Source organism: Pollicipes pollicipes, unplaced genomic scaffold (assembly GCF_011947565.3).
Source record: "Pollicipes pollicipes isolate AB1234 unplaced genomic scaffold, Ppol_2.1 Scaffold_7231;HRSCAF=8579_pilon_pilon_pilon, whole genome shotgun sequence".
NCBI classification, from domain to species: Eukaryota; Metazoa; Arthropoda; class Thecostraca; order Pollicipedomorpha; family Pollicipedidae; genus Pollicipes; species Pollicipes pollicipes.
Genome location: NW_023597034.1, coordinates 16,195,709 through 16,217,803, shown reverse-complemented (window position 1 = coordinate 16,217,803; position 22,095 = coordinate 16,195,709). Strand labels below are relative to the sequence as shown.

The window sequence follows — 22,095 nt, the reverse complement described above, 5'->3', positions numbered from 1 at the left end:
CCTCGTCTTCGGAAGTGACGAGATTAGGTTGGCGTCCCTGTCACCGTTTCAGAGAAGAAATGACTGCAACAAATTTGGAAAAATTATAAGATGTGACAAACTCCGGGATGGAAGAATAGAAGTTGAATTCGCTAGTGACTTGGAGGCGAGTCGGGCTATGGAAACAACTGAATTTTCGTAGTGTTCGGGATGGGGCTGGCAAACGCGAAAAAAACAGTGTTAATGTCAGCGACACCACATAACACGAAGAATTCGTCCAGGGGCGTGGTGAACTGTTTTGACCTGCGTGACGTTGACGAGGAAGAGATCGTGGAGGAGCTCTCGGAGTTTGGAGTGACCGCCGCTCGACGGATTCGTGTCAGAAGGGGAGGAGAGTTAGTGCCCACAAACAACCTTATACTCACGTTCAGGTCGCTCCGACATACCATCCGAGATACGTGTGGGATACGTCCGCGTAAAAGTTCGTCAGTTTTTGCCTAACCTCATGCGGTGCTATCAGTGCCAGCGATTTGGTCGCACGAAACCCAACTGTCGGAAACGCGCAGCGTATGGTAAATGTGCGTCCCTCGAGGACATGAGCGAAGTCTGTGCTTCTAACAAACCCCACTGTGTCAACTGCGGCAAGGACCAGGCTCCGCACATGTCCTACGACCGTGCATGCCCAGCCTACGCTAAGGAGAAGGAAATCATATCAATCAAAACTTCTAAAAACGCATTATTCCGTTAGGCTCGAGAACTTTATAACGAGACCCATCCAAAAACATCGTACGCATCGAAAGTGAAAACTTCGTTGCCGGACACCAACGTGACCGAGGACATGACGGCTGTTCAATTTCTGGGACTTTTGAGATCGTTTGGCCTATCAGTTGTACCCTCAGCACGCGCCGCGGACTCACAGCCAGCCCCCCAAGCTCCCTCCCCACCAACCGAGCAGTCGGTGGCCGCCGTGCTGCCGGCCTCCTCGGCACCAGTTGGATCGCCAACAAATGACGGGTGGACGACGGTTCGGCGTGGCCGCAGCCCTCGCGCGCCGTCCGGTATTCCTTCGTCTGAGAAACCACCGGTCTCCTCATCACAGACACTCCTCACCAGTGCATGTGAACGTGTAGCAGAGACGATGGAGCGTCAAGAAGCTGACAGGCGCGCCCGCGAAGCCAAGCGAGCGCGTCTAGTTGAGCAAGAGAGGACGAAGGCGATTAACCGGCTGCCGGGGCGGATCAGGGACGTGCTCCCGCGGGGGAAGCCGGTCCACCACCCAGGCGACGCGTAGAGGCCCCTGGTGGATCATCCGAGGTTCGGAAGCCACCGATGGCCCTCCTCCTGCGCCGCCACCGAGGGTCACGTCTTCGCCGGCGCCGTCCCCGTCTAGAGTGGGGCGCCCGGAAAAGCGTGGCCCTCCCTGGCCCATATCGCCCACAGACGGTAGCCCACGTATCCGGCCCAGAACCCGGCCGGCGTCGGTGGGACCGGGCCCTGGTGGGTCCTTGCACCCCGTAGCTGGACCGTCTGGGTCTGTTGTGGCCAGCGCGGCCGAGTACTTTTAAAAGTAGGTCTGTTTTACACTTACAACCCAAACACATGCCCCCCCCCCCCCCCCCTCCCTCCGGTAGGTGTCGATACCGCGGAGTGATAGGAAGCTAAGGACCGTCCTAACCTCTTAGCTCCATGACGAATATTTTACAGTGGAACTGCAGGGTCGTCCGCACAAGCTACCAGAATCTCCAACTATGCGTTAACGAGCGGCGGCCGGCGGTGATATGTCTCCAGGAGACAAAACTGGCACCTGAAAACGTTTTTGGTCTTTCGGGTTATGCCGTTTGGCGGCGAGACTTACCATCTGACCCTGTTGCTCATGGTGGCGTTCTCCTAGCCGTGCACCACAGCGTGTGTGCACAAAGGCTGGCTTTGAATACTGAGCTTCAAGCTATCGCAGTCAAAGTGTTGTTAAACTGCCATACGATCGCCATATGCTCAATCTACTTGCCTCCGGGGACCGGGTTTCCGTCCGCTCATCTGAGACACCTGGTGGCTCAGCTTCCGCCGCCTGTCCTCATTTTAGGTGATTTTAACGCTCACCACTCAGCGTGGGGTTGTGTCAAGACAAACACTCGCGGGAAACGCTGCGAAGCCCTCATACATGAAGAATCGCTGTGCCTCTTAAACACGGGCAAGCGTACCCATTTCACGCTCCCATCGGGACAGGCATCGGCAATCGACTTAAGTCTTTTGAGCCCACAACTGATCAACCATTTTGACTGGTCGGTGTCAGACGATCCAATGGGAAGTGACCACTTCCCCATCTGGATCAAGTACCGGGCTGACGTTTTTCTTGGTTCTCGACCACAGCGCTGGAATTTTAGAAAAGCCGACTGGACTGAGTTTCAAGCGAAGATCGAGCATTCCTTTACTGTGCAGCCAGCGAGTGAACCCCCGTCGGTAGAGGATTTGACATCGCTGATTTTGCGGTCTGCAGAAGGATGCTTACCGCGAACGTCGCGCTGCCCTCGTCGTCCTCCTGTCCCATGGTGGACGCAGCAGTGCCGGGACGCAATCTGTGCGTGTAAACACCTGAGGGCCCTTAGAAAGTTTGACCGTCGGAGCACTACTGAGAATCTTATTGCATTTCGACGAGCACGAGCGGCTGCTAGACGTACCATTCTAGAGGCTAAGCGGGCATCGTGGCGATCGTACGTCGGCCAACTAAACTGCCAAACACCTGTATCCAATATATGGTCACGGATCAAACGCATTGCGGGACAGCACTCGTCTGTACCACACCCTGTGCTCCATATCAATGGACGTGACATCATAGGCCCAGCTGACGTAGCAAATGAAATCGCCCGCGCATTCTCCGAGCGGTGCGGTAACGGCAATGCCGTCCCGCAGTTTATGCGACAACGGATCCGCTGCGAGGCATCCCCTGTCGACTTCAGCCCGACGGGGCAGATGTCGTATAACCGACCTTTTACAATGGCCGAGCTAATTTCCGCGATCGGATCGCTGTGCAATGTGGCAGAGGGTCCGGATCTAGTTCACAACGCCATGCTTAAGCAACTTCCCACTTCAGTAGTTAAGGCCCTCTTAGCAACGTACAGCAATCTCTGGGAGAATGGAGGTTTTCCGGAGTCGTGGCGTGAGTCACATATTGTCACTATGCTGAAGCCTGGTAAGAGTGGGCTGACCCTGCTGACTATCCGCCCTATCTCACTGACATCATGTAATTTGTAAGTTGATGGAACGTATGGTAAATGTGCGTTTGTCGTGGTTTTTGGAGCGGTACAGACAACGTTTTTTCTACTGCTCAATGTGGATTCAGGAAAAATCGCAGTACCATTGACCATCTTATAGCTCTCGACACAAACATCCGCACCAGTTTTAGGGAAAAACGACATGTTGGCGCTGTGTTTTTTATGTTGAAAAAGCCTATGATGCGACGTGGCGTTACGGCATCCTGAGAAAGCTCTTTCATTATGGCATTCGAGGAGCCATGGGCACGTTCTTAGCGAACTTTATGACCGATTGTTCTTTCAAAGTTCGTGTTGGCTCACACCTCTCGGATAGGTGCCAACAAGATAATGGCGTGCCCCAGGGCAGCGTTTTGAGCGTCGCTTTGTTCGTGGTTATGATTAGCGATATTGGTGACTCCCTTCCAAAGTCGGTCAGCCGCTCTCTCTTCGTGGATGACGTCGCCATCTGGTATGCCTCGTCAAACTTTGCCTCGTTGGAGCGTCGCTTGCAGTTGGCTGTGATCAGTCTGGAAAGATGGAGTGTTATAAACGGACTACGTTTCTCGACCTCGAAAACAGTCGCTATGCACTTTTGCAGACGACTTTGCCAATGCCCCGCTATGGCTTTAAGGCTATACGGCCAGACCATCCCGAACGAATCCAGCACCCGCTTCTTGGGTCTGCAGTTTGATAACCGTTTATCGTATGGGTCACATTTGAAAACCCTACGTGACAACTGTTTTAAAACATTGAACATATTGAAGTATGTGTCTCGAACATCTTATGGAGCGGACAGAAGAACACTGTTACTGCTATACCGCTCACTTGTACGTTCGAAACTTGACTATGGCTGTTTTATTTATGACCGCGCGCCGAGTTCCTCCAAACGTTTATTAGACACCGTGCACCATACCGCATTACGCATTGTGACGGGGGCATTCAGGACGTCGCCGGTTGCTAGCCTTACCGTGGAAGTTAATGAACCGGCGTTGGCACTGAGAAGGAAAATGCTTGGCATGCGATACTTTACAAGCTGGCTCAATTTCCCAAACATCCGACTCACCGAGCAATCTTTTCACGTTATGTAGAAAGCAAGTTCCAAAGTAGCGGAAGGCTGTCCGCTATTCCATTTGGTGTCCGTATGAAGGAGCTGTTCCGGGAAAGCGACATAAGTTTGTGTGGTGTGCTAAGGTCGCGTCCCGTACTAGTGGCCTCCATGGGAACTAATCTCACCAAAAGTGGATGTATCCCTTTCATGCACTAGCAAACAGGGAGCGATCCCATGCGACCTGAGATCGAAGGCTCTGGAGCACATCGGGTCGTACATAGGTTTGCAAGCCACATATACTGATGGGTCCAAGACGGAGGTAGGCGTTGGTGCTGCATTTGTGAATGACCAAGCCACCCGGTCCTTCTCTTTACCGAAACACGCCTCAGTTTACACGTCCGAGCTCGTTGCAATCAGCAAAGCCCTATGCTTCATCGAAGTTGGTGAGAGCAACTCACACGTGATCTTGTCCGATTCTTTGAGCAGCCTGTTGGCTCTGACAACCTTTAACCCACCTTGCCCCATTATACAGGATATTTTAGTTCGCCTGAGAGCGCTGGATCTTGCTGGTAAAACTGTCGTCTTATGTTGGATACCGAGCCATGTGAGTATCGCAGGTAGCGAGCGTGCTGACGCGACCGCAAACGGGCAGCGCGTGCACTTTGCACCCGTTCTTTACCCTTGCCGGCAAGGGACTTTTACCCTGCAATCGCGACCATTGTGAAGGGGAAATGGCAACGCTGCTGGACGCCATTGTAAACACTAAGTTAAAGATGATCAACCACAACTGGGTCCGTGGTCTTCAAGCTCACGTACGTTGAGACGCGAAGAAGAACCCTCAGCAGATTCGAATTGGCCACACGCACGCAACACGTAGCTACCTTTTGTACGGTGAAGAACGCCCTAAATGTCCTCGCTGTGATGCGCCACTTACGGTTCGACACGTTGTTCACTCTTGCCCACAGTTCAGAGAAGAGTGGGCACTTTACTTCGGACGAGATGCGTCAGGTCTTACCTTTTCAGACCTTATTGGTGACGATTCTCGCATGCTTGGCACCGGACAGCTGTTTTCATTTTCGAGAAACGTAGGATTCAACAGCCATTTACACACCACGGTAAACACTTAGCTGTTATGGGCGCAAAATGACCCTTGAAGTCCACGCGCCCTAAAGCCCCAATCATTATTATTCTTCCCAATGAGCTGTCCCCCTCCCCCAATGATGGGCCGGGCCCCTACAATATTTGTCTGGGCCTCGGGAAGTGGTACCTGGCTATCAGTACTATTTGTTCTTGGAAATAAAGGCAATTCAATAACTTGTACTAAAATTGGCAACATGGGGGCACGCTTCAAATCAGGCTTTTATCTATGCATTCTTTACGACACAAAAGCCTAATAACTGAGCTATTTCGTTCAAAGGGTTCATGTTCTGTGCTAATGAAACGAGGCGCAAGCATCGCATTTCAAACACCTGTGAATGAATGTGAAATTCAAGCGCGTCTTTGCAATTGGCTTCGTGCTACACAGGTCATTGGGTGGGCCACGGATGTCACAGGTCATTGGGTGGGCCATGGATGTCCTGCGGCTACAGTACAAACGGAGAAAAACCCTTCATCGTTTACTTTTCAAGCGTATCACTAGGGGCGGATCTAGGCTTGCATCAAGAGGGCTTAGGTTTCACTGTGCTGCCTCCTGGAACTTAATGATCCCCTGACAAAATTTCCCGGATTACGGCCATTTCATTTTTCAGATTCTTATTTTCGAATCGGAAAACTATGTCCATTGCGCACCGTGGAGGTCTAGACATAGGTGGATATGCATGAATATGAAGCACGTAAAGAAGAGGGGATCAGAGGGAAGAAGGGTAGCACAGTTAACAAAGAGCCATGCTGCTGGAAAAGCAGCAGAGCACTCAGTCTCCCTAATCTCCCACAAAATGGGCCACAGGATTTGGCTGTCTGTGTCAAAATATCTATTTTTCTGTGATATGTTGAACTTCTTTGACTGAATGTAATCAAGAAGCTACTTGACGATACAATGTTGCATGCATTTATAAGGAAATGAAGTGACATCAGCCAGGAGATCAATAACTGCAATTTGAATCGCATAAACCACCGGCTCTATTCACTTTCCAATCGTTCATTCCGCCCTTTCGATCGAAAGCTGACAGTCAAATGCGTTGCAGGACTTTCTCAGGGTTTTACAAACATCTCGACGGACTCGTAGATTGAACGCCAGCATAGATCTGAACCGTGTCAAAAGTTTGCATCGATATCTCCAGCCTTGCTCAATTGGGCAAAACTATAACCACTTTAGAATCCATTAGCGAAAAAGATTAAAATAGTTTTAAAGCGTGTACGCTTTAAGCCTAAATGTATGAAAGAACAGCGGCGCCCGACGCTGCAGTCTCCATGGGAAACGCCGCGTCGGGGTACCAGCAATGTTTGGCGGCATCAACGAGGGGCGAAAACGACCGCCTATCGGAAATCGTTAAACTCGTTCGCATACAGAAGGCAATCCCGGGCCGTAGATTTCACCTTTGCTCTTTTCAGATCGACACTCGGAACAGAATTAGCGCGTGCAGCACGCACAGCACAACTGACTCATGACGTAATGGCGTAATCACAACTGCTCTTGTTGCTGTTTAGATGCGCGATCAGATCAGATGCTCAGCCGTTCAGAAGATCACCTAAAAGTGGTGCTAGTGAGATTTCTTGTACAGGAGCTCAAAAGAAGTGTTTTCTGGATTTGTATGTGGTGTTTTAATTGCAACAGTTATTTTGAAGATCATTCGGCGCAGTTCGCAGTTTACAGTCCCGCTCTTCTTAAGACCTAAGCCCATCTTGTTACTGGGCTACAGGCCGGCGAAGATTTGCAGACTTTTTTCGGGGAGACTATTTCAAGGTCACCCAGGCATCCATGACGCCATATTAATCTAACTACAACCCGCCGTCATAGCCATGCTGTGATAAAGGCCAAAAAAGAATAAGATTGTCGAGTCGCACATATCTGATGTTCGTGAGCACGATTTTCAGATATAACGGGCGCCAGTTGGCTCTCAATCAATACTGTGCAGGGTATGATGACGCAATCAGACAATGCCGTATTGAGAGGATATTTACTTTACAGAGATATTGCGTTGTCCAGAGAAATCCTTTCTACTTGAAGGGAATTTTTCACATTTGAAGATATTGAAGCAATCATCAGATATGATTAAACAAGCTCACTTATAAACTATCGGCAAAATTTTAAGGAGAAAAGGTTGCTCTAAACGACATATTTTCTCTGTTTATTAACTATGCTCCCAGTACCCCCCGGCCGACTCGGAGCCCCTCACCGACACAGAGCCCTCTGTTAGGCACTGTGGGCCCCTGACCAATGCAGGGGCCTCATTGTCTCAGTGGTCCCGACCAATGCAAATGGCGGGTCCCAACCGTGTCCTTGCTTGGGGAATGGGCTCCCCGGGCTCAGACCGATGCCGAGCCGACTGTTCGTCGTTGGTCGTCTCTGACCGGCCCTCATCGTCCCAGGGTGTCCCTAAACGGCGCAAGAGACTCTCTGACTGGCATTTCAGGGTCCGGTCCTGCAAACCGAGGTCCTTAATGTGACCTACAACGAGTCCTTCGTGCCTTTCAATTAGGCACTTGATCGAAGGTCCTTCTGCGGGGCCCCTCGAAAACTGCTGCAGGCGATTCTGGGCTCCTTGCCATACACGACCATTGTTATGCACTGTGGTCCCCAGATCGATACAGGGGCCCTTCATTGTCCCAGCGGCCCCGACCAATGTACATCGTGGGCCTGACCTTGTCCCTACTTAGGAAATGGGCCCTGAATCCTAGATCTGACGCTGAAGTAAATCTGGTCGCGAAACTGTCACGTGTTCACGGTCTCGACCGCAGGCGTGTATTTTCGGCAAAATAGGCTGGTGGAGGCTGAGCGGGAAGCGCTAGCTATAAATACATTTAAAATAGGTTTCTTCCCGCTTTGACCTACTTTTCCCTCAGCGTAATGGAGTCTGATTGTGGTTCGACACCGGCTAATGTTGTGTTTGGTGGTTATTGTTGGACGACTGCTGCCATCGCTTTAGTGGGCTGCTGATGAACCATCAAGTTTCATAACTGTTCACCATCGAATATTCACGTCTATTGAAAGTTGGCTTTTTCGAGGGTTTTTCGAACGTCAACGTCTGAAAATTTGTTAACTTTTCTGGGTGCCAACACTTAACCGGTTTCTTTTTAGTTTCCGGTAAGACATCGTTTCGTCTTGTGGCAAAGTAATGCAACTTGCTGCAGTCTGTGAGTGTTTAAACATCGTTGGATAGTGCAAAAACACTCAGAGAAATACCAAAAAACGATATCTGCGTCAACAAGACACATTCATCGTGTAATTAAAAGCAGGCATCATGCAATAAAAACAGACAATACTCAATACCCAGTAACCATGGTGCGAAGAGGAGCTTTTAAAGCGTGACTAGCTCGGTCAGCTGCAATCAACTGGACATGACACCGCGGTTTTCATTTTCTTTGTCTTTTTGCCTGTGAAACAATTAGGAGAAACCTTTTTTGACTTGATATATTTTTTGTTTCCCATTTGCGCTGCACTGCCTGTACTTTGGCTCTAGAAAGTTAGGGGTCAAACTCACTGTTGGGGGGGGGGCTAAATCGGATATCGGAGGGGGGGGGCAGTGGCCCACCAAAAGAATACAAATCGACAACCCGTGCTCCACCCCGCCCCGTAGCGGCGCCACTGGAGGGGACGATGCATGATGCTTCCCTCCATATCCCTCCGAATCGACAGGGGCCGTGCCACCAGGATGGTGGCTTGTATGTTTCGCGGGATGGGACGAAAGGGCCATTTAGCCTCTGGCTGGAAGGGGGAAATGGGCCCCTTGAAGTTCTACGTACGGGGGGGGTGGCGAAAAGAAAGGGTCTTTTTGAGCCTCCAATCGATAAGCAGCTCAATGGAGGGTCCGTCGGCATGACTGAAAAAGAAGAAAGTGCGCCCGTTTCGAAGAACGTAGGCTATATTCGATGACTGTAAGGGGTAAGGACTTTTTCAGGGGGACCCTAGATTAAGCTACGTGCCACCCCACCCCGTCCCTTGCCAAGATAGACTTCGCCTCTGAATTTCAGTCTCCCTCGCCGACGCCTAGATTGCATAGTGAAATCTCGCGGCTTTCACGGCGATCGTTGGGCTGGTGGTGGCAGTGTTTATTGTCGACCCTACCAGTTTTGTAAGTTAGTCATCTACACTTGTAATGACGTCGCACATCATGTCATTTTCCGTCCATGTCGCCGGCAGCGCACTCGTTAACCAACGGCGCTTCCCTATAGACGTTGCTTCTCAGACTGGCCGACAGGATGGCGGACGGCGACCGAGCGGTGGGGCGGGGCGTGACTGAGCGGTCTACGTGGTGGCCGGCCGGTGCGGCGGCGGCGGCCGATCAGCTGGCGTGTGCGTGCCCGTCGCGTCGGCGCAGTGGCCATCTCTGTCGAGCTGTTGGCGGGCGCGTACCCGGCCGGCTGGCGGCCATCGTTCGCGGGACTGGGCGCCCGACTGCGAGCGAGCGCCTGTGCAGTGATCTTCCGGCGGTAGCGTGTCTCGACAGCGAACTGGGCACGGCAGCGGCGCAGGTACGTTGGCGGCGGCGGGTTCGCGCCGCACAGCGCCGGCCGTGCCGCGTGCCGCCGCCGCTTAGACACGGCACCACCTGCTCTGCTCCCGCCTCGGCTACGCCGCGCCTTCCGCCGCCGCTGTCACGGCGGGTTTTCTGTGCCACGTGGGGAACAGAGACTCGCCTTTGGTCGTGCTGGCGAGCGCGACAGCGGCGGCGGCGACCCGCCGCCCTCCGCTTGCCGCATCTATTGATTGATGCATCGATTCGCCCCGGGGCGGCCGTTAACGTCGGCTGCCGGGCGGCGGTCGGCGGCCGCGGAATCACGAGTGTGTCGGCCGTGGACCGCGGCCGCTGGAACACCGCGGGAGGCGGGACCTGCAGAGGTCAGACGGGCGCCCGGCGGTTGACATCCGCGGGCGGGTCTCCCTCCCCTCTCCTCCCGCACCGTTCCGCCCGCTGGGGTGCAGTGGAACCCCGCGGGCCCCTGCGCGCCGGCATGCGTGCCCGCCGTCGGCGGACGCGTGGTGCGAGGGTGCGGTACGCGTTGGGGAGGGGTACTTCGGGAGAGCCAGCGGCGGATGCAGACAATGCAGGGGTGGGGATGGGTGGAACGGCGCTGGGGAGGCGGAGACCAGGGTTCCGGCTGTCCCAGTCTGAGAAGGCAGTGTTTGTGCGGACGGGCCACGCGCACTGAGATAGTGTATACCGACATCCCGGTGTCCACACGATGAATTATTACGATGCGCGCATAACGCACGTCTTGCGACAACAGACGCATACTGGTAATCGCTTCTGATAACCGACCAGCAAAGGGCTAGTCAAGAACGCGGCGCAGGAACTTTGTTCGTATCGGTATTTACTTTATACAGTGGTGTAGCCAAGGACGGGGCCTTTGGGCCAAGGAAAGCCAGGTCGGTTCCCCTTGAAGTTGGCGTGGCCCCCCGGGGGCCGAAATCATACATTTCTGCCCCTCCCCTCACATGGGCCTCCCATATCGTGAAACTCTTTTGATATTCTCTTGGGACAAATGTCATATGTATGTAAGAAAATTGAAACGATGGCCAAGTGAAAAACGGGTAGTAAGAAAGGTTAAATTATGGATGACCACTGTCCATGTCTAGGCACCAGTTACCATGGGACAGAAACTGTTCAACTTGGAAGATACGGATCTTTCATTGTATGACAAGTACTACAGTGTCGTATTGCTTTTTCGAGTATCATAACCTAAACACTGAAAATGAAAGCTTAGAAGTTTCAGGGTGGCCAAAATCGTTATTTTGGGCTAGTACATTTGTGCCGTTATATGAACGTTAGATAATGTCCTGGCAGCTTGTTTGTGACGCGAAATATATTTTGCGTTGGGGGCAATTCAGCTTAACTTTAGGAGACTGACCATTAGCGCCACTTTCTCTTCGCCAACCCCCACTTGGCTCCTATCTGTGAACACCCGATGGCGCTCCTGCTAAATAGTGGCGACGCGTATTCGGCGCGATGCACGTGTTTGTCCCAAAATAAGATGGTAGCAAACCCCGGCTTTTATTGGCCTCCAATAATGCAGACGTACAGTGGCCTGCGGCGAATTTTGACGTCCTGGAAGTCTGGCCCCGGTGCACTATGAAGGTAATTTTAGTGTACTGTTTTGTAACGTACGAACCAACAACCCTGCGAGGAACGCCAGCAGTCTCCCATATGTTCAGTGCCGGAATTCGCCTCTGTCAGGATATTTGCATATATACCCAGTATTGTTATCTAAATGACTATACGCATGAGCCGACGACGTATACTCAAATTGAAATGCGGGGAGGTGCACCGCACAGCGCTGTGTTTGAGACTCCCCTTCGCGTTGCATGTTGCCTACAAAAATAACGAAGGCCTGGCATTGTCTCTTTGGATATAATGCCCTTAAAGTTCTTACACATGATTTCTTTATTATTTTCGTTAATGGCTTCAATTTTTGCGTGGCGCTGCGGTGAACGGCTTGGGAGCAGGAAGTAAAAACTGCTGGCGGGCAGACTCTGCCACCGGAAAGAAAAGTTAGGACGTCTGAGAGCTCCTCAGCGCTGCAGGAAATCGGCGCCTCTCGCACAGCAGCCCACGATACCAGGATGTATTATTACCCCGGCAGTGGGCTTGGTCACGACCCGCCGACCGATCATCGGAGGCGCACTCAGGTTCGGAACATCGGTGAACAGGGACGCGCCTCAGTCTGGCAAGGGTTTCTAAACCATAAAAAACGTTGCCGCTGAGACATCAGTGTAGAATTCAAAGCCGAAAAACGTCCCCATAATAATTCACTAAGTGAAACCATCTTGGCGGGAGACCTTGACGGGGGGGGGGGGCCGTATTGTCCTGGAAGGGAGATGCTTCCTGCGACCCGGTTTGGCGTCCTCCGGAGCCAGATCCTTGCCTATGGTCTGACTGTTTTAGGTCAGGGTTTTGTGGATGAGCTCACTTTGGACATGATTATTTGTGTTTTGGGTAGCTTTCTCACGCCCATGAATTACATGTTTCTTTGCATGTGGGTATGTGCCCCGCCACCGGCCCGCCGAATGTGCTTCGCGACGTTTTTATGAGAGAGAAAATCCCGCACGGCGCTCCGGATTGAGCGCAGACCAATATGGAATGCTTACCAGGGTTACACCCGTATCTTTTTTTCAGTTGTATAAAACCATGCTGCGTAGTGAGCGGAGACCGTCATTACTATCATGAAATGTTATAATATTACAAATGTGGCTACTGAGGAACATAAAAATGCCACCAATCGTGCACATGTGATGGCTTGTTCCTGTATGATGTTAGCTGCGAGCTCTTCAAGTGCCCACTGACTTAATTTTTAAATGTCTGTATCGGATCGGTAAGTTTCCACGGCTTGGATCCTCAAATATCCATCGACCAAAATCGTTCATTTTTTCATGCCGTTGCATTGCGACTTTGTTGTAGTAAACGTTGTTGCAGACGGGCATAGTTGTAGCATAGGTGGTGAAAAAAAGTCTTTAGGATTTGGCCCGAACCTTTTTTATTGGATGTGTTTATGTATTAGAGGTAGATGCTGTGTAAGCGGTGCTTTTTGCGTGAGCCCTAACTCTATTATCCGGTCGTGGATCTCAGCTCAGCGGCAGGTTTTCTGGCAGTTTAGCGGTGTTGGCGCAGTCCGACGTAACCTCAACCTACCAACTACCCAACTTACCCTCAAACCTGCACAACCTACCAGCTTACCCTCAAACCTGCCAACCTACAAACCTATCCTCAAATCTGCCAACCTACCGACCACCTCAAATCTGCTAGCCTTCCGACCTATCCTCAAATCTACCAACTACCGACCACCTACCTCAAATTACCAACCTACCAACCTATCCTCAATCTGCTAACCTACAACCTACCCTGAAACCTACCAACCTACTGACTTCCCTCAAATCCGACCTACCCTAACCTGCCTTGAAAGCCTCAAACAACGGGTTATGCATTCGTGCGTCAGAAAAGGGCAGCGGAGATAGCCGCTGCGCGCTAACTGTGTTATGTGCACCACTTCTGGTCCTCCACATGCACGATATTCTCGAGATGAAATCTGGGGCCCCTCGGCGCGTCAGAAGTCACGTGGTCCTCGCCTCGCTTGCGTCTCTGATTCACGTCACAACTTAACAGCGATCGAATGGCGCGGATTATGTGGTACGGCGAGATGGAATCCTCGGAGATTTTGGTGGGTCGCCGAGTGCTTAGGGTCCGGGTGTCGCCAGATGTAAAAACCAGTGAGCTCTGACGTAAGTCTTTGACATGTGCTCTTCGAGAATGTCTGCTGATATACAACTCTACGAAGTTCTGTGACGAGGATGTTTCGCAAAAGTTCCGTTGTCGCACCTCGCCTGTCACACTTTGCAAACGCGTCGTAGTGGTTGATAAGCTTTGATCCACAGGCCGAATAAAATGACGGGTTTCCTGGGAGGATGTTTAGGAGGGAAATCTGTGATTCTTTACGCATATTAGACGGTATGCAGACGTAATAGCGGCGTTGTCACCACAGTGCGGCTGGTTAGCGAGCCCCCCGTATTTAGGAGCAGTACAACATCGGGTAGGTTGGCCAGTCCCTCTGCAAAAATCCCCTTACAGTCTTGAAGCCTTCGGTGCCGATCAGATATGACTGAAATACTTTTAATCAGGAAAATACTATCAGAACCTTGAAATGGTGTGATGAATCACTTCAGTGCATGGTGCTTACTATACGGAAGTGTTGTAGGAAAAAGACAGCCAAGGCCTATAACAGACTTCGAGTGAGACAATTTCACTCATCGTTATGATTAATCTCCAATGAGTGCTTTTTCGCGCTTAGTTGAATCGTAGGTTATATAGTCGAGTCTGTATATATCCTGAAGGGTGTCAGTGTCAGTTGCATGTAATGCATTAAGTTCGAAACATCACCTGCGTTTTTATTTTAACTGAAGATTTTGAGGTTTCACGCGGTGGCTACCGACACCATAGCACACGCACGCATGCACGTACTCCACGCGTGCACCATACGCACGCACGCACGCACGCACGCAGGGGGTTTCTATCGGGAGGCACCTACCGTGTGTGCAAACGTATCATCGACGCATATGTCGATAGTTCGCCACCCCCTACCTTGTACGCCACTACTAACAACACGCTCAGACGCAGATGTCAATAGTTCACCACCCCCTATCTGGGTACGCCCCTACTAACAAACGCTCACACATTTGGGCCGTCGCTGTATTGGTCGGGCGGCTGCCAAGCTAACGCACTTCTGGAAAGGTCCCGCCTGCTGGGGCCAGCTCACGCGCCTCCCATTCAGCGGCGGCCCGCGTGCCGCCTCACTGGACGAAACTGACAAAGACGAGTACTCAATGACACCAGGAGGGCACTGCCCGACAGCACGTACATGACACCAGGAGGCCACCCGCCTGACACCACGTACATGTAGGAAACCGGTGGGCCGGCCTGCTCGCTCGGTCGCTCACGACGCTTCGTGGAAATGTCCGATGGAACAGTGGCGGGGAGGCAGGTTTGACACGTGACATTTGTGAAAACACGCGCTCTTTTTCGTAACGATGGAGTTAATAACTGCCGGGGAAACGTTTGGACAACTACTTTATTGAAATGAGTCAGTCAATAATCGACATCTTTCTGCTTGTGGGCATGGCATGTGTTTCACAAGATGGCGCGCAGGTAGGGGCGCGTCCAAACGGCGAGGAGTGCCAAGTCTTTGGCCCTTACACTTGAAAAACTGTTACTGCCGTTTTAGCCAGTAAGGTCGTCCCTGTTGCAGGGAGCTAGAAGAGGTGCGTCACAAAACCCGATTAGAGCGGCTCCACATCTCAGAGACGGAGAGGTGCCGTAAATCCAATTTACAATGCCCCAAGCCCCAGTAAAGTGATGCCCCTCCCCCTCCCCATCCCCCGGCTGTAGGGGAAGAGGTTGTCCCGCGGTCGGACAGGGAGAGACCCCTAAAGCCTTGAAAGAGGTCCCAAGCGGTGGTGACGAAGTGCCCTCGAAGCGAGCCGAATGCCTGCGTCAGAGGACTCGAAGGTTTAAATATTGGGACTCCCCTAACCTATATAGAGGAGCGCTGAACAGTCTACTAGAGGGACGCCCAAGTAGAAGTAGAGGGGCGTTTTGAAGCCCAAATGGAGTCTAAGTACGACCCTAGCCTGAGGCGTAGTTTCGCAAAATGAGGGAGGGAGGACTCAGAAGTGAAAAATTATCCACCACGCATTAGGTAAAAAAAAAACGGGTTTCTCCCCTCATTTGGTTGGTCGACTTTCTTTCTTAAAGGCATTGCCCTACCTTTGGGGCATATTTCAAAAGCATACTCTAGTGAAACCTCAGAACTAGTTACGTTCAAAAATATCACTGGGAATTGCCACTGCAGCACCGACAAGGCATAATAAAGATATCAATTTTAATTATTTTCTAGTCCAAAGTACGCTGCCATGCTTTTGTAACAGCACTACCCATTGCTACTACGCTTCTACGCTACACAATTAGTGTTTTCTCTTCCCTGCAGTCGCGACCACCGTCTTCATGACAACGACCGTGCGCGCCTCTACCGGTGCAAATAGAAGAATGTTTGCGATTGACCCAGGGGGTAAAGGGCCTGTTGCTTACAGTGGCGGATCTAGGATTTGGAATACAGTCCCGACAGAGTGTTTAAAAGTTTCGTGGCATTTATGACACAACTATTTTGACGCATTAGTGTGTTGCGAACTTCACAGAACACATACATTGTAAAAAGCAAGACAAATGCAATGGTTGCTGTGTATAGTTGTGAGCAGGGAGTATTTATTCTCTTTAATTTTGAGTTCACGTATCCAGTAGCTGTGGCGAATTTGTGTTCGACTTAAAACGTGCTGCACGGATGCAGATACGAGGCCAGGACATTGGGCACTGGCTCATGGCTGGGCGATAGGAGTGTCATTTCACATTTGTTTGTTACCTGCGCAATTTATGCGGGCGCAACGTTCAATTTCAATACGGTTGTGGACTCGTTAGGAGGTCACTGCGGACTATTCATCCGGTAGTGCCCCCCCCCCCTCGTATTGATGCAAGCATTCCTAAGTAGCACGTCGTGTGACTGTCACTGGTGGACCGGCCATGGCAGTTCCTGTCGTCCTGCAGGACTGTCTCTAGTGACTGTCACTGGTGGACGGCCATGGCATATGTCCTGTCGTCCTGCAGGACTGTCTCTAGTGACTATCACTGGTGGACCGGCCATGGCATATGTCCTGTCGTCCTGCAGGACTGTCTCTAGTGACTGTCATGGTGGACCGGCCATGGAATGTGTCCTGTCGTCCTGCAGGACTGTATAGTGACTGTCACTGGTGGACCGGCCATGGCATGTGTCCTGTCGTCCTGCAGGACTGTCTCTAGTGACTGTCACTGGTGGACCGGCCATGGCATATGTCCTGTCGTCCTGCAGGACTGTCTCTAGTGACTATCACTGGTGGACCGGCCATGGCATATGTCTGTCGTCCTGCAGGACTGTCTCTAGTGACTGTCACTGGTGGACCGGCCATGGCATGTGTCCTGTCGTCCTGCAGGACTGTCTCTAGTGACTTTCACTGGTGGACCGGCCATGGCATGTGTCCTGTCGTCCTGCAGGACTGTCTCTAGTGACTGTCACTGGTGGACCGGCCATGGCATATGTCCTGTCGTCCTGCAGGACTGTCTCTAGTGACTGTCACTGGTGGACCGGCCATGGCATATGTCCTGTCGTCCTGCAGGACTGTCTCTATGACTGTCACTGGTGGACCGGCCATGGCATATGTCCTGTCGTCCTGCAGGACTGTCCTAGTGACTATCACTGGTGGACCGGCCATGGCATATGTCCTGTCGTCCTGCAGGACTGTCTCTAGTGACTGTCACTGGTGGACCGGCCATGGCATGGTCCTGTCGTCCTGCAGGACTGTCTCTAGTGACTTTCACTGGTGGACGGCCATGGCATGTGTCCTGTCGTCCTGCAGGACTGTCTCTAGTGACTGTCACTGGTGGACCGGCCATGGCATGTGTCCTGTCGTCCTGCAGGACTGTCTCTAGTGACTGTCACTGGTGGACCGGCCATGGCATGTGCCCTGTCGTCCTGCAGGACTGTCTCTAGTGACTGCTGCGCGCCTTCGGCCTGCAGGGTACACGAATGTCACGCTGTACGCTCGCTGCCGGCCCGCAGGGCTCACGAGCGTCACGCTGTCGGGGCGTCAGCAGGTGCTCCCTCAGCAGGGTCTCCCGTCAGCAGGGTCTCCCGTCAGCAGGGTCTCCCGTCAGCAGGGTCTCCCGTCGGCAGTGTCTCCTGTTAGCAGGGTCTCCCGTCAGCAGGGTCTCCCGTCAGCAGGGCTCCCGTCAGCAGGGTCTCCCGTCAGCAGGGTCTCCCGTCAGCAGTGTCTCCTGTTAGCAGGGTCTCCCGTCAGCAGGGTCTCCCGTCAGCGGGGTCCCCGTCAGCAGGTCTCTGTTAGCAGGGTCCCCCGTCAGCAGGTCTCCGTCAGCAGTGTCTCCTGTTAGCAGGGTCTCCCGTCAGCAGGGTCCTCCCGTCAGCAGGGTCTCCCGTCAGCAGGGTCCGTCAGCAGGGTCCCCCGTCAGCAGTGTCTCCTGTTAGCAGGGTCCCCCGTCAGCAGGGTCTCCCGTCAGCAGGGTCCGTCAGCAGGGTCTCCGTCAGCAGGGTCCCCGTCAGCAGTGTCCCCCGTCAGCAGGGTCCCCCGTCAGCAGGGTCCCCCGTCAGCAGTGTCTCCTGTTAGCAGGGTCCCCCGTCAGCAGGGTCTCCCGTCAGCAGGGTCCCCCGTCAGCAGGGTCCCCCGTCAGCAGTGTCTCCTGTTAGCAGGGTCCCCCGTCAGCAGTGTCTCCCGTCAGCAGGGTCCCCCGTCAGCAGGGTCCCCCGTCAGCAGGGTCCCCCGTTAGCAGGGTCCCCCGTCAGCAGGTTCTCCCGTCACCCCGGCCCGTTCTCTGTGCAGCGATGTCCTGTTGCGGTAGGGTTTAGAGTTGCCGGGTCACGCGGCGCGGTATCGGTGACGAGCGCACAGGTACGGTAAAACACGCCGGGCTCTTGCAGTGAGGTGTAACTGTGGAGTCGCCGAGCCACTGTGGGACCGGCACCGGGTCAAAGTGTTGCCTCAAAGTGCGCTTTAATGCCCAAGGCCTTTTGTGCTGCGTATTTAACTGGGCTACCTGATGACACAGGCTGTCGTCAGTAGCACAGATTGGGATTACACAGCCGTGGGTAACAGGATACCGCAGTGTCGCGCGAGTTTGGCTGCCATGGTGTCCACTGGCCGTCAACTTGAACGTGGTATACATCACTCACGTGGTGGAACTACCCGGTGCGTCTTTCAGACCTTGCCCGTTCGTGTGAGGCTACGGTATATTTTGGCATGTTACTCTTCATTTTATATCGTCAGCAAACTGTCTGACACACAGCATGGTGTTGATGGGTCTTGTAGGATATTGTCACAATATCTAGACACAGATTCCTTAGAAGCGTTTGAAAGGTTTTAGGTATTACCCCCTGTAAAAGGGAGATGTATGTGCGAACAAAAGCGGTGAACATCACGAATCATGACCGAATTTCAAGCTTTTGGCACCAGTGACCAATATCAAACCGAACCAGTGATTTAGAATAAAGGAGTGCGAAGCACGGCACGCTACGTCCTGTAGTCGCTGTGATCACTCTGCACACAACTGACTGACATTGTCCTTGTCATGCTATTGTTCTGCGGGAGTGAAGAACGGAGTTCGGAGGGTGTCTTTTTCATCACAAGGTCATTAATTAATAACCTGCCTTCATCGATGTCCTCGTCCATCGTCGTAGTTGGGTAAGTAACTTCTACGTAAGCTATCTACAAGGAATTGAAAACTGAATCGCTGTTAAGTACCGACCGTTCAAAACTTAATTTTGAAAACATCGATAGTCCATACGGCAGTGGAACTTACCAGGCGGGATAGGGCTTTGATTAGTCATGTCCCCGTATATGCTCAACGGAGGGCCTTAAATGTACCTTGAACAGTAGGCATGGTATAATATATATATATATAATAATATATATTCAACCATCAAAGAAGCTGTGAAACACCACTGCGAGGCCATGTTCCGTTCACCACTACGCGCGATTGCCCGGCTGGCCGCGGTGCGGGTTTGACAAGTCACGGCTGGGGCAATGACCAGCACGACTGTGCATGGCATAGAGGCCTTAGAACCAAATACATCTACGGGCGATTGTCGATTATATATGTTACAGATCTGAAAACAAGCCTTACCGCGGTCCAGAAACCGGCTAGTCATTCCCGGTCCGGTAGTTCGGTTGGTTGGAGCATCTGCCTTCTGATTGATCCACCCGTGGTGGCGGGCTGGATTCGAATCGCTCTAGGTGCCACTATTTGCCACTAACTGGGATGGTATGCGGTCAGTGGCAGCGGCAGCGCCAAAGGTCAGGTGACGTCAGAGGACCGGATCGACCGCGCGGTATTGCGGCACGTGAAGATCACGGCGGGCCGATAGTGTAGCGGCTAATGTGTCTGCGTTAAACACTGTGCGCCTAGGAAACTAGAGATACGGGAAATCGATCCCCCCGATGCCTGCACTTCCTTCCAGTGTGACAGGCAGGCAATGCCATATAGCCTCAGCATCGGAGTGCGTCGTAAAGCCCAATGACACCCACATGTTAAGCTCACGCCGAAAACTTTGCCGTTGACCGACATTTCGCGGTCGGATGTTGTGGTCAGGACCCACGCAACAAGCACTGCTTAGCGTCAGCGCTGATCCCAGAAATCCATCCCTCTAAAGACTGGGACTATATCTAACACAAAAAGTTATGTAACGAATGACAACGGCATGTTACCACCATGAGAGTAGTCGGGCCCCTACGTTGCTGGGCTGGGGGACAAGTCTGCGCTGCTGCTGATGACCAGTCTGTCACGTTGCAGGTCTGAGGACACGCCTCGACAATGGCCGACAACCAGGCGGAGTACGACGATGGCGACCGTGCGCCGCGGCCGCGGCACAACGGCCGAGCGGGCGGCGGCTTCGGCGGCGGGGGAGGCGGCTTCCCAGGCCAGGCGGCGCCGCACACCGACCTGCCGCTGCGCATCCTCGTCAACAGCGAGATGGTGGGCGCCATCATCGGCCGCCAGGGCAACACCATCCGCCAGATCACGCAGAACACCCGCGCCAGGTGAGGCCAACACCACCCGCCAGATCACGCAGAACACCCACGCCAGGTGAGGCCAACACTGCCAGGTCACGCAGAACACCCGTTCCAAGTTACGCGCATAATACGGCCCACAAGATCATGCAAGACATCCGCAATGGGTGAGGTCGGAGCACTGCGATCGCCCGGACTACAAGATCAGGTCACAGGAACGTCACTAGGTGATCAGGTCAGGCCGCGGGGAATGTCCTCGTCAAGCCATGTCTCAGATTAACATCAGCGGCATGCCAGGTTGGCAATCGAGATTACCTGCACCGGGTCCGACCAGCAACATTAGCGATGTTGTGCAAGGTCATGCTGAAAAGTGATCCAGTCATGGGTACACAGTAAACATAAATTGTTTAAAAAAATCATGGTATGTCGGCGCGTCGCTGAGGTCTGGTCGGAGCCGACGAGCGTCGTGCAGGCGCTGGGCGGAGGGCGAGTATGTGCATGTGATGCGTTCCTGCAAATAGCTCTCTAAGGCCTTTGTATTGCTTGTAGATGTGACATAGAAGGCTGCTAATTAGTGGGGATATGCTACAGGTGTTCTTCGCTGCCTTATGCAAAAAGCGCGGAAAGTATCTTGTGACGTTCCTTTAAGCAGCCAAAGGAGAAAGCATCCATTTCAGTCTTAGCATTAGCCCATAGGTGGGATAGGTGATTTACCCGACGGATTAGGATAGGTGGCATGTGTCTGATAGTAGGATGTGTAGCATCGTTTTAGCTCTGCTATCATTTTTCCCGGGCTATCCTCGTCGTTATCTGTCCTCAGTGTCATCGCGTCATTAAGCGTCTCCAGCCATCCCTCCTGACTTCTCCGGTCACTCTCTCCCACATCTCTAATATCTCCGACTGGCGTCTCCAGCCGTCTCTTCTGACGTCCCCAACCAAAGGGACGCTTTTTGACGTTTCCGATCAGCTATTTTGCCGTCCTTGATCTCCCTGCCTGAAGTTCTGATCTCCGCGTCTGAGGCCCTTCCCCCGATCTAATCGTCCGACGCCCAACGCCCCAATCTCCGCGTCTGAATCCCTCTATCTGCCGTCTGACGCCTCCTATCTACGCGCGCAGGGTAGATGTGCACAGGAAGGACAGCAACGGCGCCACAGAGAAGGCCATCACCATCTACGGCAATCCGGACAACTGTGACAACGCCTGCCGCGAGATTCTCGACGTGATGACCCAGGAGGCAGCCAACACCAACAAGGGGTACGGTAGCGGTACGGCTGGCCCCCGGGCGCCCTGCCGCGAGATTCTCGACGTGATGACCCAGGAGGCAGCCAACACCAACAAGGGGTACGGTACGGTACGGCTGGCCTCCGGGCGCCCTGCCGCGAGATTCTCGACGTGATGACCCAGGAGGCAGCCAACACCAACAAGGGGTACGGTACGGTACGGCTGGCCCCCGGGCGCCCTGCCCGACGGACAGCACTCCGACGGCCAGGCTGGGGATCATATTCATCGAAGCGGTCTAGTGTGGACGGGGGTCGAGCTCACCGTCAAACGTTCAGGTTCCATTTCCGTC

At 52.9% G+C, this 22,095-nt stretch overlaps 1 protein-coding gene across 1 annotated transcript in view; it reads left to right on the top strand.

Annotated features, from left to right (window-relative positions):
- Positions 1-9,787: 9,787 nt before the first annotated feature.
- LOC119109776 (insulin-like growth factor 2 mRNA-binding protein 3-A) overlaps positions 9,788-22,095 on the top strand; it is a 30,136-nt gene continuing 17,828 nt past the window's right edge. The window contains exons 1-3 of the mRNA XM_037233530.1: positions 9,788-9,906; positions 20,307-20,554; positions 21,642-21,866. Of these exons, the coding sequence (XP_037089425.1) occupies positions 20,328-20,554; positions 21,642-21,866 (452 nt within the window). The 5' untranslated portion in view covers positions 9,788-9,906; positions 20,307-20,327. The remainder of the gene's footprint in view (positions 9,907-20,306; positions 20,555-21,641; positions 21,867-22,095) is intronic.